The sequence below is a fragment of the Maniola hyperantus genome, chromosome 16 (genome assembly GCF_902806685.2).
Source record: "Maniola hyperantus chromosome 16, iAphHyp1.2, whole genome shotgun sequence".
NCBI classification, from domain to species: Eukaryota; Metazoa; Arthropoda; class Insecta; order Lepidoptera; family Nymphalidae; genus Maniola; species Maniola hyperantus.
Window position 1 is genome coordinate 13,539,187 of NC_048551.1, and position 19,575 is coordinate 13,558,761.

Sequence of the window (19,575 nt, forward strand, 5' to 3'; positions counted from 1 at the left end):
CGCTCTATAGATTTCAGCCTAAGTGTGTGCAATACGCACTCCTGCGAACCTGTTTTTTTTAAGTTGACTTTAATTTTTTGCTGTTTGTTCGCAGGGAACGCGACCACTTGCCGTCAAGTGCCGTCTCCCACCTCGATGCGGGACGTAGTGTGGGCCAGCACCAACTGCCCCATCACGTTCACCACCGTGGGCGTGTGGCCCGAGGGTGCGGATGGCACCGACATCAACTCTTGCACCAGGTAACTCATTTATTACTGTTTAAATAAATAAATAAATAATCATTTATTTGCAAGAATGTTTGTACAAGAAAGATGGAAATTACACTATAATCAGAGGCCATAACATTCTACTAAATTAATAGTGTGAAAATATTTTTGAGTGACAATTTTTAAAATAATTAATAGTCAGTGAACAAAAAAATTAAATTAATAGTCAAACACAATTACAAGCAAAATACATAATAATAATTAGGTACAATTTTATAATGACAAATTTCATTTATCAAAATAAAATAAAAAATTAGTAAATCGAACAAAATCAGAAATTATACCATGGTATTAATATACCCATACCACTTAATATAACATTTATTCATTTAATTATTCAGATACAAGTTAGCCCTTGACTGCAATCTCTTATCTCATCTGGTGGTAAGTGATTATGCAGTCTAAGAGATGGAAACGGGCTAACCTGGAAGGGGTATAGCAGTTTTTTAATAAACCTATACCCCTTTTGTTTCTACACGGCATCGTACCGGAACACTAAATTGCTTAGCGGCACGACTTTGACGGTAGGGTGGTAACTAGCCACGGCCGAAGCCTCCCACCAGTCCAGACCAGATCGCATCATCGCTTACCACCAGGTGAGATTGCAGTCAAGGGCTTACCTGTATTTGAATAAAATAAAATCCTGTATTGTGTTTTTTCAATGTTTACTTTGTGTTGTGTGCAATACAGTGTAAATAAATAAATAAATATAAAAGAATTTCTGGCTAAGAGTGCAGGCGTAAGAATATGTCTCCACTTCTCAAAATGACGAATGTATGAGTTTTGCCTATTATATCTGGAGTGTTGATATAAGGACCTTAGGGACCCCCTTACTGTTTAATTTATTTGTTTTTTATTTTAGTTTATTTTGTTTGTTACCTCAGATTGAGGATTGATCTCTAAAGCGTTCAATTCGCTGCAGCGATCAATCCTTAATCTGAGTATAAGTTTATAAGTTAGAATATAAGTTTACATACATAAGTACAATTTAATACGTAGATTCTAGTTATTTTTAAGGAGCGCCAGCTCGCCAACAAACTGGCTCACCAGTTTGGCGAGAAAAAAATAATGTAAATATTTGGTGTACTTACGCTTGTTATATATAAAAAAAAAAAAGATCATTGTCTAAGAAATAAAACGTTCCAGGTCTCACGACAGCCGGCTGGCGGCGACGGGAGACGACTTCGGCAAAGTGAAACTTTACGCCTACCCTGTCACACAACCTAAGGTACTTGCCTATGACGAATTATTTTATTTTCATTGATTACAATCCAATACCAATAACCATTTGCCCCATTTTGTAGTTTTAGAGATTTAGTATTTTTCAAACCCGCAATGTATAACGTACAAAACTTGGGTCAATGCCCCGCCTACGACGCGGCATTGACTCCGAGTGGCCTACTTACGCAACGTTCGTTGACCTGTAGCGTCAGTCAGATGTTTTATTTGCAACTAGCTTATGCTCGCGACTTCGTGCGCGTGGACTACACAAATTTCAAACCCCTATTTCACCCCCTTAGGGGTTGAATTTTTAAAAATCCTTTCTTAGCGGTTGCCTACGTCATAATAGCTATCTGCATGCCAAATTTCAGCCCGATCCATCCAGTAGTTTGAGCTGCGCGTTGATAGATCAGTCAGTCAGTCAGTCAGTCACCTTTTCCTTTTATATATTTACATAATATATCGTAAACTTTCACAAATTTTTAGGATTTTTTATATGTTTTATATATAATTTATAGGATTATATATAAAACATTATAAGAAACAAAATTAATATTAGATTATTTTATATTTATAGGATTTTTTATTTGTTTTTATAATATGTTTTTTTTTGTAGTATCCTATCAGTATCATCTGTTCTCGTTTTTGCCAGCGTTCTGGTTACACCCTGTATGTTACTAGGTGGTAATACTAATAACATAATATTATTATGTTATGGTTCCCATAGTCGCTGTGTCAAGCGTACGGCGGCCACTCGTCCCACGTGACGTGCGTGCGGTTCCTGCCCGACGACACGCGGCTGCTGTCTGCCGGAGGGAATGACGCCGCGTTGCTGCAGTGGCTCGTCGACTAGACACATAGACTTATGTCTAGCCCTAGACACTATTCACACACATTTTTATTGCCTTTGCATTGCTGTGCAGTGGATTGTGTTACGGCGATTACGCACTGCAATTCCGTCATCCGTGAGAATCACAAAAAAAAAATCAATTAAACTTTTACAAGTATTTTTGAATCGTCAGAGGCATCTAATATTATCTACGACATATTATGTCATAAGCTCCCATACAAAAGGGAACGTATTTTCACGTACTCGGATCAGATGAGTGTGTAACCGCCGTAAGGCGAAAAAACGCGCCTGTTAGCCTTTTAATAGAATAATAAGTATAGTCCGTACAAAATGGCAACTCACTCGCCATTTCAATTCTATGTGTCAACTTTCATGTAATAAGTACAATTCTAGTCCTTTAGGTCGATTTCGTAAAACCTGCATCAATCATTATTACAATCTCAATTGTTGTGATTGGCTGAATTTGTGCGATTCTTGTCGCTATAATGCATTGTAGCCAATAGTGAGCGAGCGTCAACCAATCAGAGGTGATTGCGATCGTGACATTGTAGCTGTCATTCTAACGCAGTCGAGCTTATTTCAAAGGTGAACCATACTTTGGACATGACAGTTGACATATAGAGTTAAAATGGCAAGTGAGTTTTCATTTTGTAAAATTATAATTTAAAAATAACTAAAATTATACACATTAGCACTATAGTGCAACACACATTAGTGTTTAATTAAAAAAAAACAACGTACATATGTCTTAACAAAAAAGCACTGTAGGTATTTTTTTGCATATTTATTGCTAAATAAATATCTAATTAGCGTAAAAAAACAAATATTTTGCTAATAATAAGTAAGATTTTAATTTATCAAACGATCAAGTCTTACTCTTTTGAAAAAACTTAGAAAACTTTTTTTTCCTTACTGAAAAGTGTTTTTTTTGCAAAGTGTAAGCCTTTAATTTTACATTTATTACGTCATAGTGTTTAATATAAACTTGGCTTAACAAAGATTTGTACAATATAATGTACAAAAAATATTTTATTTAAGTATTGGTACAAAGTATTTTTTAAGGTCAGTACTCCAGTACAGTACCTGACAGTAGCTATTACAATAAATACATATCGAGCTTTAGAAAGAGAAAATCGGCTTCGCGGAGCGTCGTCTCTATTGTGAGTGACAGAGACGACGCTCTACGACGGATCTGCCGATTAATTATCTCTTTCTAAATCTAGATGTTACAATGCCGGGTTCGGTACCGTTTTATTCAGTGTAAGTTTTTTAATTATTGTCTGTACCATCTTTTTTGCATTACTTCTAAAAACCATGGTTGGTTAAAACACGTTTTATTCATGTTTAACACAAAAAATGTTTTTTTTTAAATTGATCTTGCTAAAAACTAACTTGCCAGTACTAGACATGCCGTCCTTTATAAGTCCCGCAAATTGCTAATGTGCGTGACCGCCTTTTTAGTGACGTCAGCACTAGACTGAAGTTTCGAGCTGATGGTATATTTTTACTTAAATATAGTCAAATGACGTCATTTCGATGTTAATGAGACATGGTTCCAGCACAATAGCAATTTGCGGGACTTACACTACATAACATGTTGTGAAAATGATAGCACTATTTTTAGTATTGTCAATTAATTTTCAGTTAGAAATGGTGGTTTTTAAAACATTTTATGTTCATTGTTCAAAGCAATGCATAAAGCATATTTTGTTTTGTCGATTTTAACATTCAGTATGTTCGTGTTTCTTACTAAAGGAGATTTTATAGCGCTCCTGGTGGTTTTTGGGACTTATAATAAATCCTAGATAGATCGAATAATATATCGATTTTATTGTTTTTCATTATTTTTTTAAATTTTAGTTGTGCATGTTTATTTTAGCTGGATTGTGAGGTTGTGATAGAAAAAGGGTCTGAAAGTGGTTTAAATAAAATATGCAATCCGTCGAATTATGCTTAAATAATTTAGTATTTACATTATGGCAACACTGAGAAAATATTTTAGTACTTTTTACACTTTTAACATTGTGAATAAAGTTTAGCTTTTTAAGCTCTTTTTAAACGTATTTTTAGTTAGTTTTAAATTACGTGGCACATTTTAATCTGTATTATTTATTTCTTAATCTGAGCTGATCAAATATTTTTTAACAGATTGTTTTAAACTTTAGTTTTAAGTTTTCAATTTAACTTTGTTTATGGAAAAATTACATTTCTGGATTTAAATAAAATTAGTCTTATAGCATTTTTTCATTTTTTTATTTGTTTCTTTTTGTCGCACAAAATGAAAAATATTTTTTTTTTTGGTTTCATTTTTAAATCGTATTTTCATCATGAACAAGTTACTGTTTTTAAGGTATAGAAAATATTTTAAAGTACATAATATTATTTGAAAGGCAACATTCCTTAGTTGTAAGCATGTTTTAAGTTTTTATTAGTAACCTAGTCACGAATTTGTAGTTTCATTTCGATATCCACGTTAATTGTAACTCTCATCTTAGATAAGCACTAATAATGTTTAGGTGTTTGTTGTATATACGATAGTGTAAGGCGGCGTCGACCGTCAATTTGAATGTGCCTCTAATAAAAACGATGTTTATTGAATACCAATATTTTATTTCTATTCCCTTATTATCCTTAAGGTGATTCCTTCCCTAATTCCGTTGTACACCTCTAAACTCAATTGACAGGTCTGAATCTAGTGGTACCTACCCTTTTCACAGGGTGCAAGGGTGTATTTACCCTAGGGGCAATAGGGTCCATAGCCCCGGGGCGAGGGGTATATTTATCAAGGCAAGGAAATCACTAAAAGTCAGTCAAACAAGACAAAACGATTTAATATGGTATTTATATAAATATACATATTTTATACTCTACATCTATATCAACTGTTCTACACTATTGGCGGATAGCTCTAGCAATCTCCACGCGGCCTTCGGGTTCATTTCCTGAGGATCCCTACACAGAACCCACACGTAGTTTACCCGCATCACTTTATTCGGATCACCCTCTATAACGTTATTCTTCGCATCTCTCACACACATGATTTGTTGTGACATAAACGTTATGACCAATACGGGTCCTTGGTCCATCATTTTTCCCATAACTAGTTCGATATTTTCTATATCCAATATCTTGGAATCTAGTCTGTAACCTAACTGTTTACATTGTTTCATAGGTGTAGATAATATGTTATAAACGCCTTCGTAACACCAGTCTTTCAATATATCCATGTCCCCTCGAACCATTGCTTCTAGTATATTCGGAATGATATCATTAGCGCAGTCTTCTAGAAACTTCTGAGATGTAAAGCTCGGGTCGATTTTACATATCTCTGTGACGGTTTTGGATAGTTCTGTCTTTTCGAATAGGTTTCCGAATACGCTGCCAACTTTTTCTGTGAAAAATCTTGACGCTCTGAGCACCGGGTTGTCGGATTCTTCGTATTTTATTTTCCAATCTAGTACCTGAAATAAATAAAAACAATAACTTAATAGAGGAGTCGTGATAGCCCAGTGGTTAGGATGTCCGCCACCTCTTCGGGAGGTCCAGGGTCGATTTTGGGCACGCACCTCTGACTTTTCAGACAGTTTTAAGGAATTAAATGTCACTTACTTTAACGGTGAAGGAAAACAGTGGGGCCGATCCTCTTGTACACAATCTCTAAACTAAACTAAATTAACGGGTCTGAATCTAGTGCTATCCTTTTCCGCAAACACCATTATGAAAGAGATAGCAATAGATTTAGACGTGTCATTTTAGTTTAGTTTAGAGTTTGTGTACAACGGAATTAGCCACATTGTGAGAAAACTTGCATGCCTGAGAGTTCTCCATCCATACTAATATTATAAATGCGAAAGTGTGTCTGTCTGTCTGTTTGTCAGGCAAGGCGTCGGGCGTGAACCAAGAAGACGTAGATTCGAATCCTGCTGGTCCGCAATTTTGGTATGTATTTAAAATTATTTAGAAATTTCCTGGAAGTAAAAACATTATAAAAATTATAAAATATTGGTTACCTTGTTAACATACTGGTTGTTGTTTTTGAAGTCCTCCCACTGCTGGTAGAACTTGGAGTCCTTGTGCAGCTCCACGCCCAGGGTCTCCGTGTCCGGCGCGAACGTGCGCTCGTCCTCCGCCACCTGACACGATAAACTAAATATTAACAATTGGGATGATGACTATTAATATTTTATTTATTTAAACAACTTTATCTTCTTCTTCTCAATATATAAAAGGATAGATCAGTCAATCAGTCAATCACCTTTTCTTTTTATATATTTAGATAATTAAATAAACTTTCAAAGGTTAAAGGTGGACTGTTTCTTAGATTTAACATCTTATGTACCACACTAGCTTATGCTCGCGACTTCGTCCGCGTGGACTACAAAATTTCAAAACCCTATTTCACCCCCTTAGGAGTTGAATTATCAAAAATCCTTTCTTAGCGGATGCCTACGTCATAATAGCTATCTGCATGCCAAATTTCAGCCCGATCCGTCCAGTAGTTTGAGCTGTGCATTGATAGATCAGTCAGTCAGTCAGTCAGTCACCTTTTCCTTTTATATATATAGATTATGCAAATAAAGAATTATTCTATTCTATTCTATTCTAAGAAAATTTAATATTACCGACACTCAAGGGCCCTGAAATATAAATGTCAGCGGGTTTGTCGAAAAAAAAAAAACGCCGCTTCGCAAGGGAGAGACTGCCACTGCTTTGCCTACCTCAACTCTTTTCCTCAAGGTGGCGGGTGAGATGTACACTCGGCCCTCGAGGCCTCGCGGCGACATTTCTTTCTTTACTACTTCGGTCGCCTGCAAAACAAAACAATTATAAAACATTGAATGACTGAAAATTCATAAAATATGATTAGCACGTACTAATACTAGCTGATGCCCGCGACTTTATCCGTATGTATTTAGGTTTTTAAAAACAGTGGGATCCCAAAAAAGAGTTCCGCTGGCATCATCACCATCTTACAAACTATATTTCTTTATAATTATTATAATAACTAGCTTATGCTCACGACTTCGCCCTCGTAAACTTCAAAAATTTCCAACCCCTAGTTCCCCCCTTTAGGGGTTGAACTTTCAAAAATCCTTTCTTAGCGGATGTCTACATCATAATAGCTATCTGCATGCTAAATTTCAGCCAGATCCGTCCAGTAGTTTGAGCTGTACATTGTCACCACATCAGTCAGTCAGACACCTTTTGATTTTATATATTTAGATAAATCTTTATATTTTGATAAAAATGTACAAGCTAAACACTAAGTAAACCATGGTAGTAGTGCAAAGTTCCTGGCCCGTTGTTAAGTAATCTTTATAATTATTGGTAAGTAAGATATTTTACCTGTGAAATTGTTTTAAAAGCTGATGTCTGTCCAAGTTTGGAACTTGTGTCAGCTAAGCTTTCTGCAGCATCTTTGGCTGTTCGCGAGATGTCTTCTGTGAACTTACCTGTAAGTACAAAATATTGTACAGTTACCTACGTACAATAAGCTGTGATAGCGTAGTGGTTAGGACGTCCGCCTTCTAATCGGAGGTCGGTGGTTCGATCCCGGGCACGCACCTCTAACTTTTCGGAGTTATGTGCGTTTCAATTAATTAAATATCACTTGCTTTACCGGTGAAGGAAAACATCGTTAGGAAACCTGCATGCCTGAGAGTTCTCCATAATGTTCTCAAAGGTGTGTGAAATCTATTAAACTGCACATGGCCAGCGTGGATGACTATGGCCAAAACCCTTCTCAGTCTGAGACGAGACCCGTGCTCTGTAGTGAGCCGGCGATGGGTTGATCATGATGATGATGACCTACGCACAGAAAAATAGTACACAGTTACAGTTTTTATTTATTCATTCAGATACAAGTTAACCCTTGACTGCAATCTCACCTGGTGGTAAGTGATGATGCAATCTAAGATGGACGCGGGCTAACCTGGAAGGGGTATGACAGATTTTTTTATTAAACCTACACCCCTTTGGCTCTACACGACATCGTACCGGAACGCTAAATCGCTTGGCGGCACGTCTTTGCCGGTAGGGTGGTAACTAGCCACGGCCGAAGCCTCCCACCAGATAGTATACAGTGTATTTTTTAATTGGAACAGTATGGAGAAATCTGATACCACAGGAGACAGGTAAACTATCTTAGGACATTTTTTTGACCACATAATTGACTATGCAACAATTATGTATAACTAGCTTATTCCCGCGACTTCGTCCGCGTGGATGACACAAATTTCAAACACCTATTCTACCCCTTAGAGGTTGAATTTTCAAAAATCGTTTCTCAGTGGATGTCTATGTCATAATAGCTCTATCTGCATGCTTTAGCTTTAGCCCGGTCCGTCCAGTAGTTTGAGCTGTGATTTGATCAGTCACTCACCTTTTCCTTTCAAGATTTTGTAGGTAAAAATTATGACTAACAAAGAAGGAAAGAATAGTATCATTTGCTTGTACAACATGACACACAATAATGGTGTTTCATAATAATCCTTTCATCATCATAATTCCACACAATGATGAAATGATTATGAAATTCAGTATCATTGTGGTCACCCGTAAGTCTTGATATTGGGAATCAAAAAATTTCCCGTTTACCTACAATCATGAAATTTGGAATGTTTTATCAGTACCCTTATTATAAATGCAAAAGTGTGTTTGTTTGTTGGTTTGTCCTTCAATCACGTTTCAACGGAGCAACGGATTGACCTGACTTTTCGCATGGGTATAGTCAACGATCTGGAGAGTGACATAGGCTACTTTTTAACCCGGAAAACCAAAGAGTTCCCACGGGATTGCTAAAAACCTAAATCCACGCGGACGAAGTCGCGGGCAGCAGCTAGTACTTACGTAAATAAAGGGAACAATCCAAAAGCCACTGTGTTTGGATTTGAATTTATGGTTACATCGCAAAAAATTAAGTGTTATTTTTATATGACAGCACGGATCCTTCGTGTGCAAGTCTGACTTCATGTGTGTGAACTGTGAAGTCTTTTCCTTTCTTTCTTTCCTTTCATCTTTTCCTTTTATATATTAAGATTAGATTAAAATAATTTTGATACATAATTTTCACACTTACCAGCTTTTTTAGCAATGTCAGACTTGCTAGCCTCCTCCAGCACATGCCCCATTTTACCCTTGATGCCTTCAAATGTTTCCTTCAGCACCTCTGACCCTTTAGAAGCCTCCGCCTCTACCGTGTGAAACTTTCTCCTAGCCGCCTGCAGAGCCTCCGAGTTCTCAAGCTTCTGGGCTTCTTCTCTGAACTTCTTGATGTTTTCCTTCATGTCTTTGTTCTTTACCATCTCATCTTTGATATTTTCTATGATGGAAGAGAAAAATCCTTTCCTTGCAGAGTACTGGCGGCATTCTTGTATTGTTGACTTCAACAGAATTACTTGTAAGGCTTATTTGGTTTCGTGAACACAAGATGTTTTATGAATGACTAGCTTATGCTCGCGACTTCGTCCGCGTGGACTACACAAATTTCAAACCCCTATTTCACCCCCTTAGGGGTTGAATTTTCAAAAATCCTTTCTGCTAGGATCCCTACGTCATAATAGCTATCTGCATGCCAAATTTCAGCCCGATCCATCCAGTAGTTTGAGCTGTGCGTTGATAGATCAGTCAGTCAGTCAGTCAGTCACCTTTTTCTTTTATATATTTATATAATAGTTATTTCGATTTTCGATATTATAGAAAATGGTGATAGCATAATCAGCCTCCTGTTTCAAGGTTCAACATCGTGAGGAAACCTGCATGCCTGAGAGTTCTCCTTAATATTCTCAAAGGTGTGTGAAGCCTGCATTTGACCAGTGTGGTGGGCTATGGCGAAAACCCTTCTTATCTGAGAGGAAATCCGTACTCAGTAGTAGGCCGTCGAGTTGATGATGACGATGATAATGAAATTCATTATAGGAACTACTTTGGAGTTTGAACAAACGAAAACAAGCTTTTTGTATAGTCTAGATAATGATCTAAATATTCTAAAAAGAAAAATTGATAAGTACAAAATCAAGTTTTGATAAATGAAATGTAATGTAACTTCTTGAGTAGGAAGTAGTAAATTGGTCACTCATACAGCTTCGGTTTTTGTTTCAATAGAAAATCGAGATTTACACGATAAAACTGACAAATACATGGGTGATTTTAAATACCTGCTCAGGTTGGACTGTAAGTATTGGAGCTTTCACATTTAACGGCACAGCACATTTCCAGCGGCCTGGACTGTAAATTAACTGTCGACATGAATGCTGAAATCAAATATTTTAACTTGTATTTGGCTACAAATTCATTTGTAACATAACCTAAACATAAGTCGTAACACTGAAATATATTCACCATATTTGATGGTATTCGTAATATTACTCTTCACTAATATTTTGTTACACTGATGTAAACTGTAATTGCATTCGTTTTTAACCGAAAAATCGGCGTTACTTTTTATTTTTCTCGACGATAAAAAAATCATTTACCCATTTTTTTCTAGTCGGTGATTTTTTTTTTAAAGAATTGCTTACCACAGACAAATAACTTGCAAGTGCTCAAAAATTAAACACAGATTATAACTGTCAAGGGTAGGCACTTCACTTTACAAAAAATGTTCCCGTGCTTGTTTGCTGTTCGTCGCAAGCATGTGGTGCCGCCATTAAAAACTAAATATTATGTTCTAGTTGTTTCTAGAGACAGTAGGTAGGTAGTGAGTAGAACTCCTCTATGAACTATGAGCGTAGAGCCATAGAGCCAAATTATTAATTGGATTAATTGTCCATGTCAAGATTTTCTATTTCCTGTTAGAAATTGGTAGGTAATCATTTGAGATTTGTAAATAAATTTTAATCATATTTTTGACAATTTTAAAGTAAATTTTGGTTTAGATAGCGTCTTAGCGTTTAGAATATTAGATATGCAATATTTGAACAGTCGAAGTTTTTCTTTTCATAAACTTGTGATGTTCGTTGTTTCGCTTTCGAGTTTAAAAACTCCCTCGCTTCCGGTGTGAAGTTTCGGAAACTTATGAAAGTGCAATATTCATTTATTTTCTGTCGTCATTTTTAGCCAACGAATTATTATTGTGTCCGCGTCTAGTGAAATAGTATTTATTTTATGTTCTGTCTGATCGATTATTGTTGCGTTGCGGGGAAGTAAGCGGTCAGGCTGCGTGAATAGTGTGACTACGCATCGTCATACTAGGGGGAAGGTATAAACTCCAACAAATATCGAATATCTTCTGTCAAGTGTCCATATTTACATATATAGGCGCATAGCCTAGTAGTTAGATACCACGTTTTCGCCAGCTGGTGCGTACGTTTCGGCTTCTGGAATATGTTACAATAGCGAATTGTTTGCTGATATTGGTTGTAAAGTATTAGTGGGAAGTTTATAGGGTGGTGATGATGTTGTGTTGTGGCAGGTTGGTGGCCGGCTAGTCGTGTGCTTCTACGGTGCCAGCTTCGAAGAAGGATCAACAATTCATCCCATCTGCGAGCTCTCGTCCAGTGGGGCGCTACCATTTTATATGACTTTAGCAAGATATACAGGTTAGTGGAGTTCCAAATTCGAATCCTTGCATTCCATTTTCAACTTTTACTTCAGGACTCACGTCGTGATTGCGTATAGGTTATCTTGCATATTTTCCAATATTTTTCTTAAAATAGCTCATTTTCGTCTGGTGACCCAAAATGAAACAAGCTTACAAACCCTAAAACTTTTTTAAACAATTATAATCTTACCCCTTATTCCCATTTAAATTCTGTCATTTTTAATGACATAATTTCACAACATTGATTAAAGATTTGATTTTTAATAACAGATAATTAAGAGCTATCAGAATGTTGCTTATCATTCTTTAATTGGCTGTTACTTGTTGGTCATCCTACGCCAATAACTAAGTATAACCTATTAAAGCTGCAGATAACTATACAATAACTTAAAAAAACAATTTGAAATGCATAATACTAGTGACCGTATAGTAGTGGAGTAACTATGACTGATTAAAATATTATTAAAAATAATTTTATTTAGCCTTCCATGTAAAAATGTCACAGATTTACTTAAAAACCTCTTTTAAATATGTAACGACTTCAAAGGAGTACAGTTTTAGGGTGCCTGTCCACTGAAGCGGAGCGGAGCGGAGATGTGTATAGTTAACCAATCAGAGTTTCATCAGATGACGGAATAAAAATGTCACGTTATTTACCGACAATCTGATTGGTCTGCTCAACACATCTCCGCTCCGCTCCGCACCAGTGGACAGGCAGCCTTATGCTGCTTAAGAAGGAAATAAGGGGACATAAGATTGGTCCTTACAAACTTCATAGCTATTTCAAGACTATTGGTAACTTACACACTGCATTAAAACACAGATTCTCACTGTAAAATTTACTTAAAATGGAAAATAAACATTCTCTTGGTACATCCACCCATATTAATATTACAATTATGCAAGTTTGTCAGTTTGTACTTTGTATGTTACATTTTTCAACAGCTATAACAGCTTGCATTAAGGAGGCAAAAATCCAGAAGTTCCCTGCCAATTAAAAAAAAAACTTAAATCCACACAAAGCAATTAAATATCACTTGCTTAAATGGTGAAGGAAAACTAAGTGAGGAAATCTGCTTGCCTGAGAGTTCTCCATAATGTTCTCAAAGGTGTGAAGTCTGCCAATCCACACTTGGCCAGTGATATACTCGGACCTAGAGCCTTCTTATTGTGAGAGGAGAGCTGTGCTCGGTAGTTGGCAGGGGATGGGTTGATGATGATTCACCATGTAAAGAAACAGGATACAATCGCTTTGGCTATTAGTGAAATTGTAGTACTTGAATGCTGTACATGTCAACCCACATGCTGTCATTCTCTCAATTAGGAAATTGCTGTCTAGCCTTTTACAAAGTCAGCAATTTTTTTATTCATTTCAAGTTAGCCATCAGCAGCCAAAGAGATGATTGCCTTGTGGCAAAGATGTCTGTCTCCTATTTTGGGAGGTGATTCTGGGCTTGCACCCGTTTTAAGGAATAAAATTTTGTGGAGGTTTTGTGGGTTCAAACTTGGCCCTCTAACTTTTCGAAGTTATGTGCATTTTAAACAAGAGAATATCACTTGCTTTAACAGTGAAGGAATACATGTTGAGCAAACCTGTACGCCTGATAGATTTCCATAATGTTCTCAAAGGTGTGTGATGACTGCCAATCCACACTTGGTCAGCGTGATGCTTTGAAATGAGACCTGTACTCAGTAGTGAGCTTGGGGATGGGTTGATGATGATGATGGCCATTGGCAAGATCTCATCTGATGGTAAATGAAGATGTAGGCTTAGTTGGAAGCGGGCAACCTGAAAGGGGTTTTAAATTTAATAATTTATTTTAATTAAACCCCTAATAAGTTCTGCATGCATTATAATGCGACAAAGTCGCAGGCATTAGATGATGCTGATGATGATGATGATGATGCTATTCTTATATAATTATAAAACGTAAAAAATGTTTCTATCTGTGTCCGTTAAATACTTTGAAATCATTCAACTGATGGGCCCCAAACCAGATGGTTTTAGTAGTTTGTTTTTTTTAGTATAGCTACATGCTGGGTATCCTCTAGTAAGAAATAAAAATGGCTCTGCTAAAAACTGTCAGCTTATTATAAATTATAATAAAACTATTTATAAAGTTGACCTAACAATTCACAAAATAATGGATTGCGGAATAAATCAACATAAGACACCAGTCAAAAACCTCATAATTTATTAATTTGAAATAAATTATTATGTAAAGTAGTTGATTAAGGTTATACAATATCGCCTCAAGCCAAGCCTATTACACAATATCCTACACTTACTAATGTAATATTACACCATAGTATAGTTAGGACCAACACACACCTGCAGAGTGGAGTGAAAATAAGGCCTACATCTTTTTGTAAGCTTTTTATTAGTTTTACTTGTGTGTTGTCATCCTGTCGAAATTGGCAACAGATTATTAGGTTACTCCCAGTTGTCCGATTGAGTTGAAATTAATTTAGATACATGCTTTGGATGACAATAGATGATTATGGTACCATTGAGTGTTTTTGTTGATGGAGTTGGTAGATGTATATTGGAACTCTGATGGTATTTAGCAGGACAGTCGAATTTGGACTCATTTGCTTTGTTTTCATTAGTAAGGCTCAATTAAAAATTGAATGGAATGGAAGCGAATTTTTGTAATGATTGCAGCCAAGCGCTAGTCTATAAATTAAAAAAAAATCGTACATCATATAATGAGTTTCAGTACAAACTAGATCGAGTCAAAAAAAAAGATCGCGCGTCTTCTGGGGACAGCTCGTGCGTTCTAGAGCATTCCCGTAGCGAATGTCTCTGTCGGCGTCATCTGTGGAATCCACGAGAAGTCGCGCGAAGGGAGGAGTAGCAATACGGCGTCAAGCGTCTTACGTATATAGCCTCTAAGCACAGACGCGAGAATTCGCGAACATTCTCGGGAATTCCGACGTCTTCCCGCGTGACGAGGCGAAAATGACGCTCGTTCCATTCCATCCCCTTTCAATGTAAATTGAGCCTAAAGTTTCAATACTTTAAATTTCAATGTTAGTCATTGAACAGCTCTCTAAAGGAAAGATTCACAGTCATAAAGATTTGTTATCTTATCTTAGTTTCGTTTGGCATAGCGGCGGTGATACAAAGCGCGTTTGAGTCTTCGAGTTTTGTCTTCATTCAAATCTATTTCAATCATACTACGGGAATAATCCCGCGACTTCGTCCGCGTGGATTACACAAATTTCAAACCTCTACTTTACCCCGTTAGGGGTTGTATTTTCAAAAATCCTTTCATAGATGGCTACGTCATGAGAGCTATCTGTATGCCAAATTTCAGCCCGATCCGTCCAGTAGTTTGAGATGTGCGTTGATAGATCAGTCAGTCAGTCAGCTTTTCCTTTTATTTATAGGTATATAGATTATGTTAATGTAAATAAAGCTGGATTAAAGCTTTGCCGTGGCTCCATTAAATCCTGCAGGTGTGCGCTGCGCGTTATACATACCTACTTGACTTTCCTCAAAGATAACAATGTGCATGCCTGGCCACAAATTGCTGATAATTTACCTAAACGTATTTTTAGTTATCAGAAAAAATGTCCAAAAGGTTATTGCTGACAGATAGAACAAACTTTAGTTATAAGCATAACTCATAAACCAAGAAAAAGGGGGCATTTCGTTAAGTATCTAGTTAATGTTCTAAGCAAACAAGTTATGGAATAGAGTCTTGAACTGTAGTAATAAAATGAAGTGATTTTTTTATAGTGGTAGTTTATGGGGCTATATTAAAGAAAATAATTTTTTTAAATCATGATTTTTATTAATTTTTAACATGAACGTTACGCTGTACGGAAGGTGAATAATGACGTCACAATCCGTAAACGACAATTTTTTTAATTTTTTTAACATAAAAATAGAGTAATTTCTGCGGGATAATATTTTTTATGTTAAAAATTTATAAATATTTGTCGTTTACGCCATGTAACGTCATTAATCGCCTTCCGTACAGCGTGACTTTACTAATTGATTTATGTTAAAAGTAACGAAAAACCTATTTTTTTTTTTTAAATATTCTCTTTGTTAATTAATTCTAGCCTCATAAACTGTCACTTTACGAAACATCACATCCTTATATTACTGCAATCCAAGACCCTATTTAGAAATTACAATTCCCAAACTGACCCAGGGTAATCGAACCCGTAAACTCCAATTAATAAGACCACAAAACTCACCACTGCGCTAGAGAGATTATAAGAAGAACGACCAGAATATCATAGTTATCATAGACCAGTTATCATAGGAAGAATGGTCCGAATAATAATCGTAGTTTTGTACCTAGATGTCTTTTATAACAAACTAGATGATGCCCGCTACTTCGTCCGCGTGGATTTAGGTTTTTAAAAATCCCGTGGGAACTTTGATTTTTCGGGATGAAAAGTAGCCTATGTCCTTCCCCGGGATGCAAGCTATCTCTGTACCAAATTTCGTCAAAATCTGTTGAGTGGATAGACCGTGAAAGGCTGACAGACACACTTTCGCATTTATAATATTAGTATGGATATATTTGTTAGACTTGAGTTTTACTACCTAGCTCACATCCAGCCTCAAGCGGGCGCTCGATCGATATCCATTTTCCCGGGAAGCGCTTATATTATATCATAGAATTACAGTGTCTAGTCAATAAATCCATTAAAGCTTCTACGCAGTACATGTTTAAAGTTCGGTACTTATTAGGGTTCCGTACCTCAAAAGGAAAAAAGGAACATGAAAGTTGTCGTGTGTGTCAAGAAACACGACACACGACAACACACAGGTTACTTCCCGCTGACCTAGGATCATGAAAGGACAATGACAGAATTTCTATAGAACCGTAACCCATTTTATTATATACTAGCTTATGCTCGCGACTTCGTCCGCGTGGACTACATAAATATCAAACCCCTATTTCACCCCCTTAGGGGTTGAATTTTCCAAAATCCTTTCTTAGCGGATGCCTACGCCATAATAGCTATCAGCATGCCAAATTTCAGCCCGATCCATCCAGTAGTTTGAGCTGTGCGTTGATAGATCAGTCAGTTAGTCAGTCAGTCACCTTTTCCTTTTATATATATAGAAAAGTCGTTTACACGTATGCTTTATGCAGATTTTTGTTGCTGTTTCATCACTGATGATGATAACTAAACATAGAATTTAACACCTCTAGAACTTGCGGTTTTTCATTAAATCTAAGATTAAGTCACATAATGATTCTAGGTTATATGCAATTTACCTACAATTGTGAAACTAATAAACGTGTGCGTAATCCCAGCAAAATAATGTTGAATTTCAGGATTTGAGTTGGATAGATTTTTAGTGCGTAACGTCGTGTAATTGTGCGTGAAAGTTTTAAATTTGTGCGTCAAACCAATAAGTAGATATTCGAAAAAAACGTGTTTTGCCAGGAATACGTCATCCCAGCTACACATTTTTTTCCCAATGGACGTACGAGAAAAAAAATAGGTCCATGAATTAGTGCGTTTTAAGAGGTAAATGTGCGTGCTAAAATTAAATTTGTGCGTCATAACACTTATAATTCTCTATAATTTATCTGTGTATTGGGCTATATTTTTGCAGATGGATAAATGAGCTGACGCACTAATTATTGGTAGAAATTTTAATTAGCCAACTCATAAAAAACTCGACCAATTAAATGTCTAAAAATATCGTGTCCTGTCGTAGTAATTTTCTTCATAATTCAATAAATACTTAAAATACTCCAATGAAACTTGATAAGATACTGTGGGCCGTTATAAGGGACAAATCAACGGTATAAGTTTATCTTTAGAGGTCATATTTAAAGTACTAGGACCTAATAACGTGATTTTATTTTTTAATTATAAAAACTGAACTGTAATTTTTTTTTAAATTCTGTTTTTTACAAACATTACGCACAAATTCATAGCAACATGTGTAAAAAAAATCACATCTATACGTTTAACCGTTTAAGAGATATAAGAAATGGTTAAACGTCATCCCAGCAAAAAACTGAATATCTTCGAAGTGTTATGACGCACAAATTTAATTTTAGCACGCACATTTACCTCTTAAAACGCACTAATTCATGGACCTATTTTTTTTCTCGTACGTCCATTGGGAAAAAAATGTGTAGCTGGGATGACGTATTCCTGGCAGAACGCGTTTTTTTCGAATATCTACTTATTGGTTGGACGCACAAATTTAAAACTTTCACGCACAATTACACGACGTTACGCACTAAAAATCTATCCAACTCAAATCCAGAAATTCGACATTATTTTGCTGGGATTACGCACACCTAATAAACACATCCGCAAGTTTAAAATCACAATTTTTTATTTTAATGTGGTTATTTAATACTAGGATAATTATCATTAATTTATATTGTGTGTAAATTGGTGGGTCAAGATCTGTCATTCTCCTTTGGCAGGTAGGTAGGTCTTATAGCAGACATAAGGGAAAAAATCCGAAATCTTTTATCTACGAAAATAGTGAATTACCTACCCACCCCACAAAACTTTTAGCCCACTTAAAATTCTGCACCGGACTATATCGCTCGGTATGCCAGAGGCGGCGGGTGCAGAATTGCAACTATTTCGCTACACGTTGTTATTCGACGCGCGTCCGCTCTCGTGATTGTGTGTTCGAAAGAACGAAATTCCGGAGTCTTGTTGCTTTTTTCGTGGAATTAGCACTTGGAAATTAGCTTGCTTAGCAGTTTGAAGTTAGCTTAGCTTATTCGGTTGAGGACTTTAAAGCAAAGAATGTCACTTGCTTTAACGGTAAGGAAAACATCTGAGACCTAGGCAGGCCTGAGAGTTCTTCTTCTCTCTCTGGGCTGGTTTCCGCACTAAAAGGCCAGAGAGTTGTCCATAAAGTCTGCATATCTGCATTTAGCTCGTGTGGCGGATTATGGCCTAAATTCTTCTCATCCTGAAGAGGAGATCTGTGCTGAGTACTGGGCGATATGTTGAACATGATGATGCAAAAATCAATCTGTGCTGAGTACTAGGCGATGTGTTGGTTGATCACGATGAAGGAAAAATCACGACGATCCGTTGCTCCTTTGTGGCGTGACTGAAGGGCAAACCAACAAACAAATACACTTTCCCATTTATGATGTTAGTAGGATTTTAACTATTTATTTCCCACTTGCTTCATTAGACGTTACGTCATCGGTCGGTGTGCCGAAACATGTTATGTCACTCGGGTCGATGCACTCGCCTTTCTCGCCACGGTCCTCGTCCAGATTAGAGGGAAGCCAGACGATGCGTTGCCGGTGCGTTGCGACGCGTTGACGCTGTGTCGTCCTACATAGAGTGAAGTCACACGATTCGTTGCGTCGAGGACGGTGTGGCGCCTGAGCGTCATCCTACATAGAAATTACTATACATGCTATACATACTACACGATGCGTTAAGATGTCGTGTGGCGCCGGCGCCGCACCACACACTTTGGGATCAGAGAGGCGTAGAGAGGAGGAGGAGTACGTTGCACTGCTATACTTTTTGCCGGAGTGACAACGCAGTGCCCGTGTGGCAACCAAGACTCAAATCCATCCAGTCGGTCGTGTCTCAGTCTTAGAGGGAACCACACGATGATGCGGTGCGACGCCATACTCTTTGTCGGAGCGGCAACGCAGTGCTCGTGTAATAGCCAAAACTCGAAATCATAGCGGTGCGACGACGCAACGCGCTTGAAA

General features: G+C 37.0%; 3 protein-coding genes across 6 annotated transcripts in view; 2 read left to right on the forward strand and 1 right to left on the reverse strand.

Moving 5' to 3' along the window:
• LOC117989602 (echinoderm microtubule-associated protein-like 2) overlaps positions 1 to 3,633 on the forward strand; it is a 38,055-nt gene extending 34,422 nt beyond the window's left edge. Inside the window, 3 exon segments of the mRNA XM_069503882.1 lie at positions 95 to 239; positions 1,413 to 1,494; positions 2,215 to 3,633. Of these exon segments, the coding sequence (XP_069359983.1) occupies positions 95 to 239; positions 1,413 to 1,494; positions 2,215 to 2,340 (353 nt within the window). The 3' untranslated portion in view covers positions 2,341 to 3,633.
• A 1,517-nt stretch (positions 3,634 to 5,150) lies between these two features.
• Positions 5,151 to 10,845, reverse strand: LOC117989604 (mitochondrial import inner membrane translocase subunit TIM44). The gene is made up of 7 exons (XM_034976972.2): positions 10,678 to 10,845; positions 10,494 to 10,589; positions 9,416 to 9,719; positions 7,684 to 7,790; positions 7,056 to 7,145; positions 6,348 to 6,470; positions 5,151 to 5,798 (listed from the first exon to the last, which is right to left on the reverse strand). The coding sequence occupies exons 1-7, from the start codon at positions 10,678 to 10,680 to the stop codon at positions 5,211 to 5,213; spliced, it is 1,311 nt and encodes a 436-aa protein (XP_034832863.1). The 5' UTR covers positions 10,681 to 10,845; the 3' UTR covers positions 5,151 to 5,210.
• Positions 10,846 to 11,115: 270 nt separating this feature from the next.
• eIF5 (eukaryotic translation initiation factor 5) overlaps positions 11,116 to 19,575 on the forward strand; it is a 36,946-nt gene continuing 28,486 nt past the window's right edge. For 2 of the 4 annotated variants that reach the window (XM_034976970.2, XM_034976969.2), the window contains exons 1-2: positions 11,277 to 11,536; positions 11,750 to 11,876. The gene's annotated coding sequence lies outside the window, so the exon portion shown is untranslated. Of the gene's footprint in view, positions 11,140 to 11,276; positions 11,637 to 11,749; positions 11,877 to 19,575 lie in introns of those variants that run through there. The other 2 variants (XM_069503872.1, XM_034976971.2) reach the window with 2 other exon arrangements.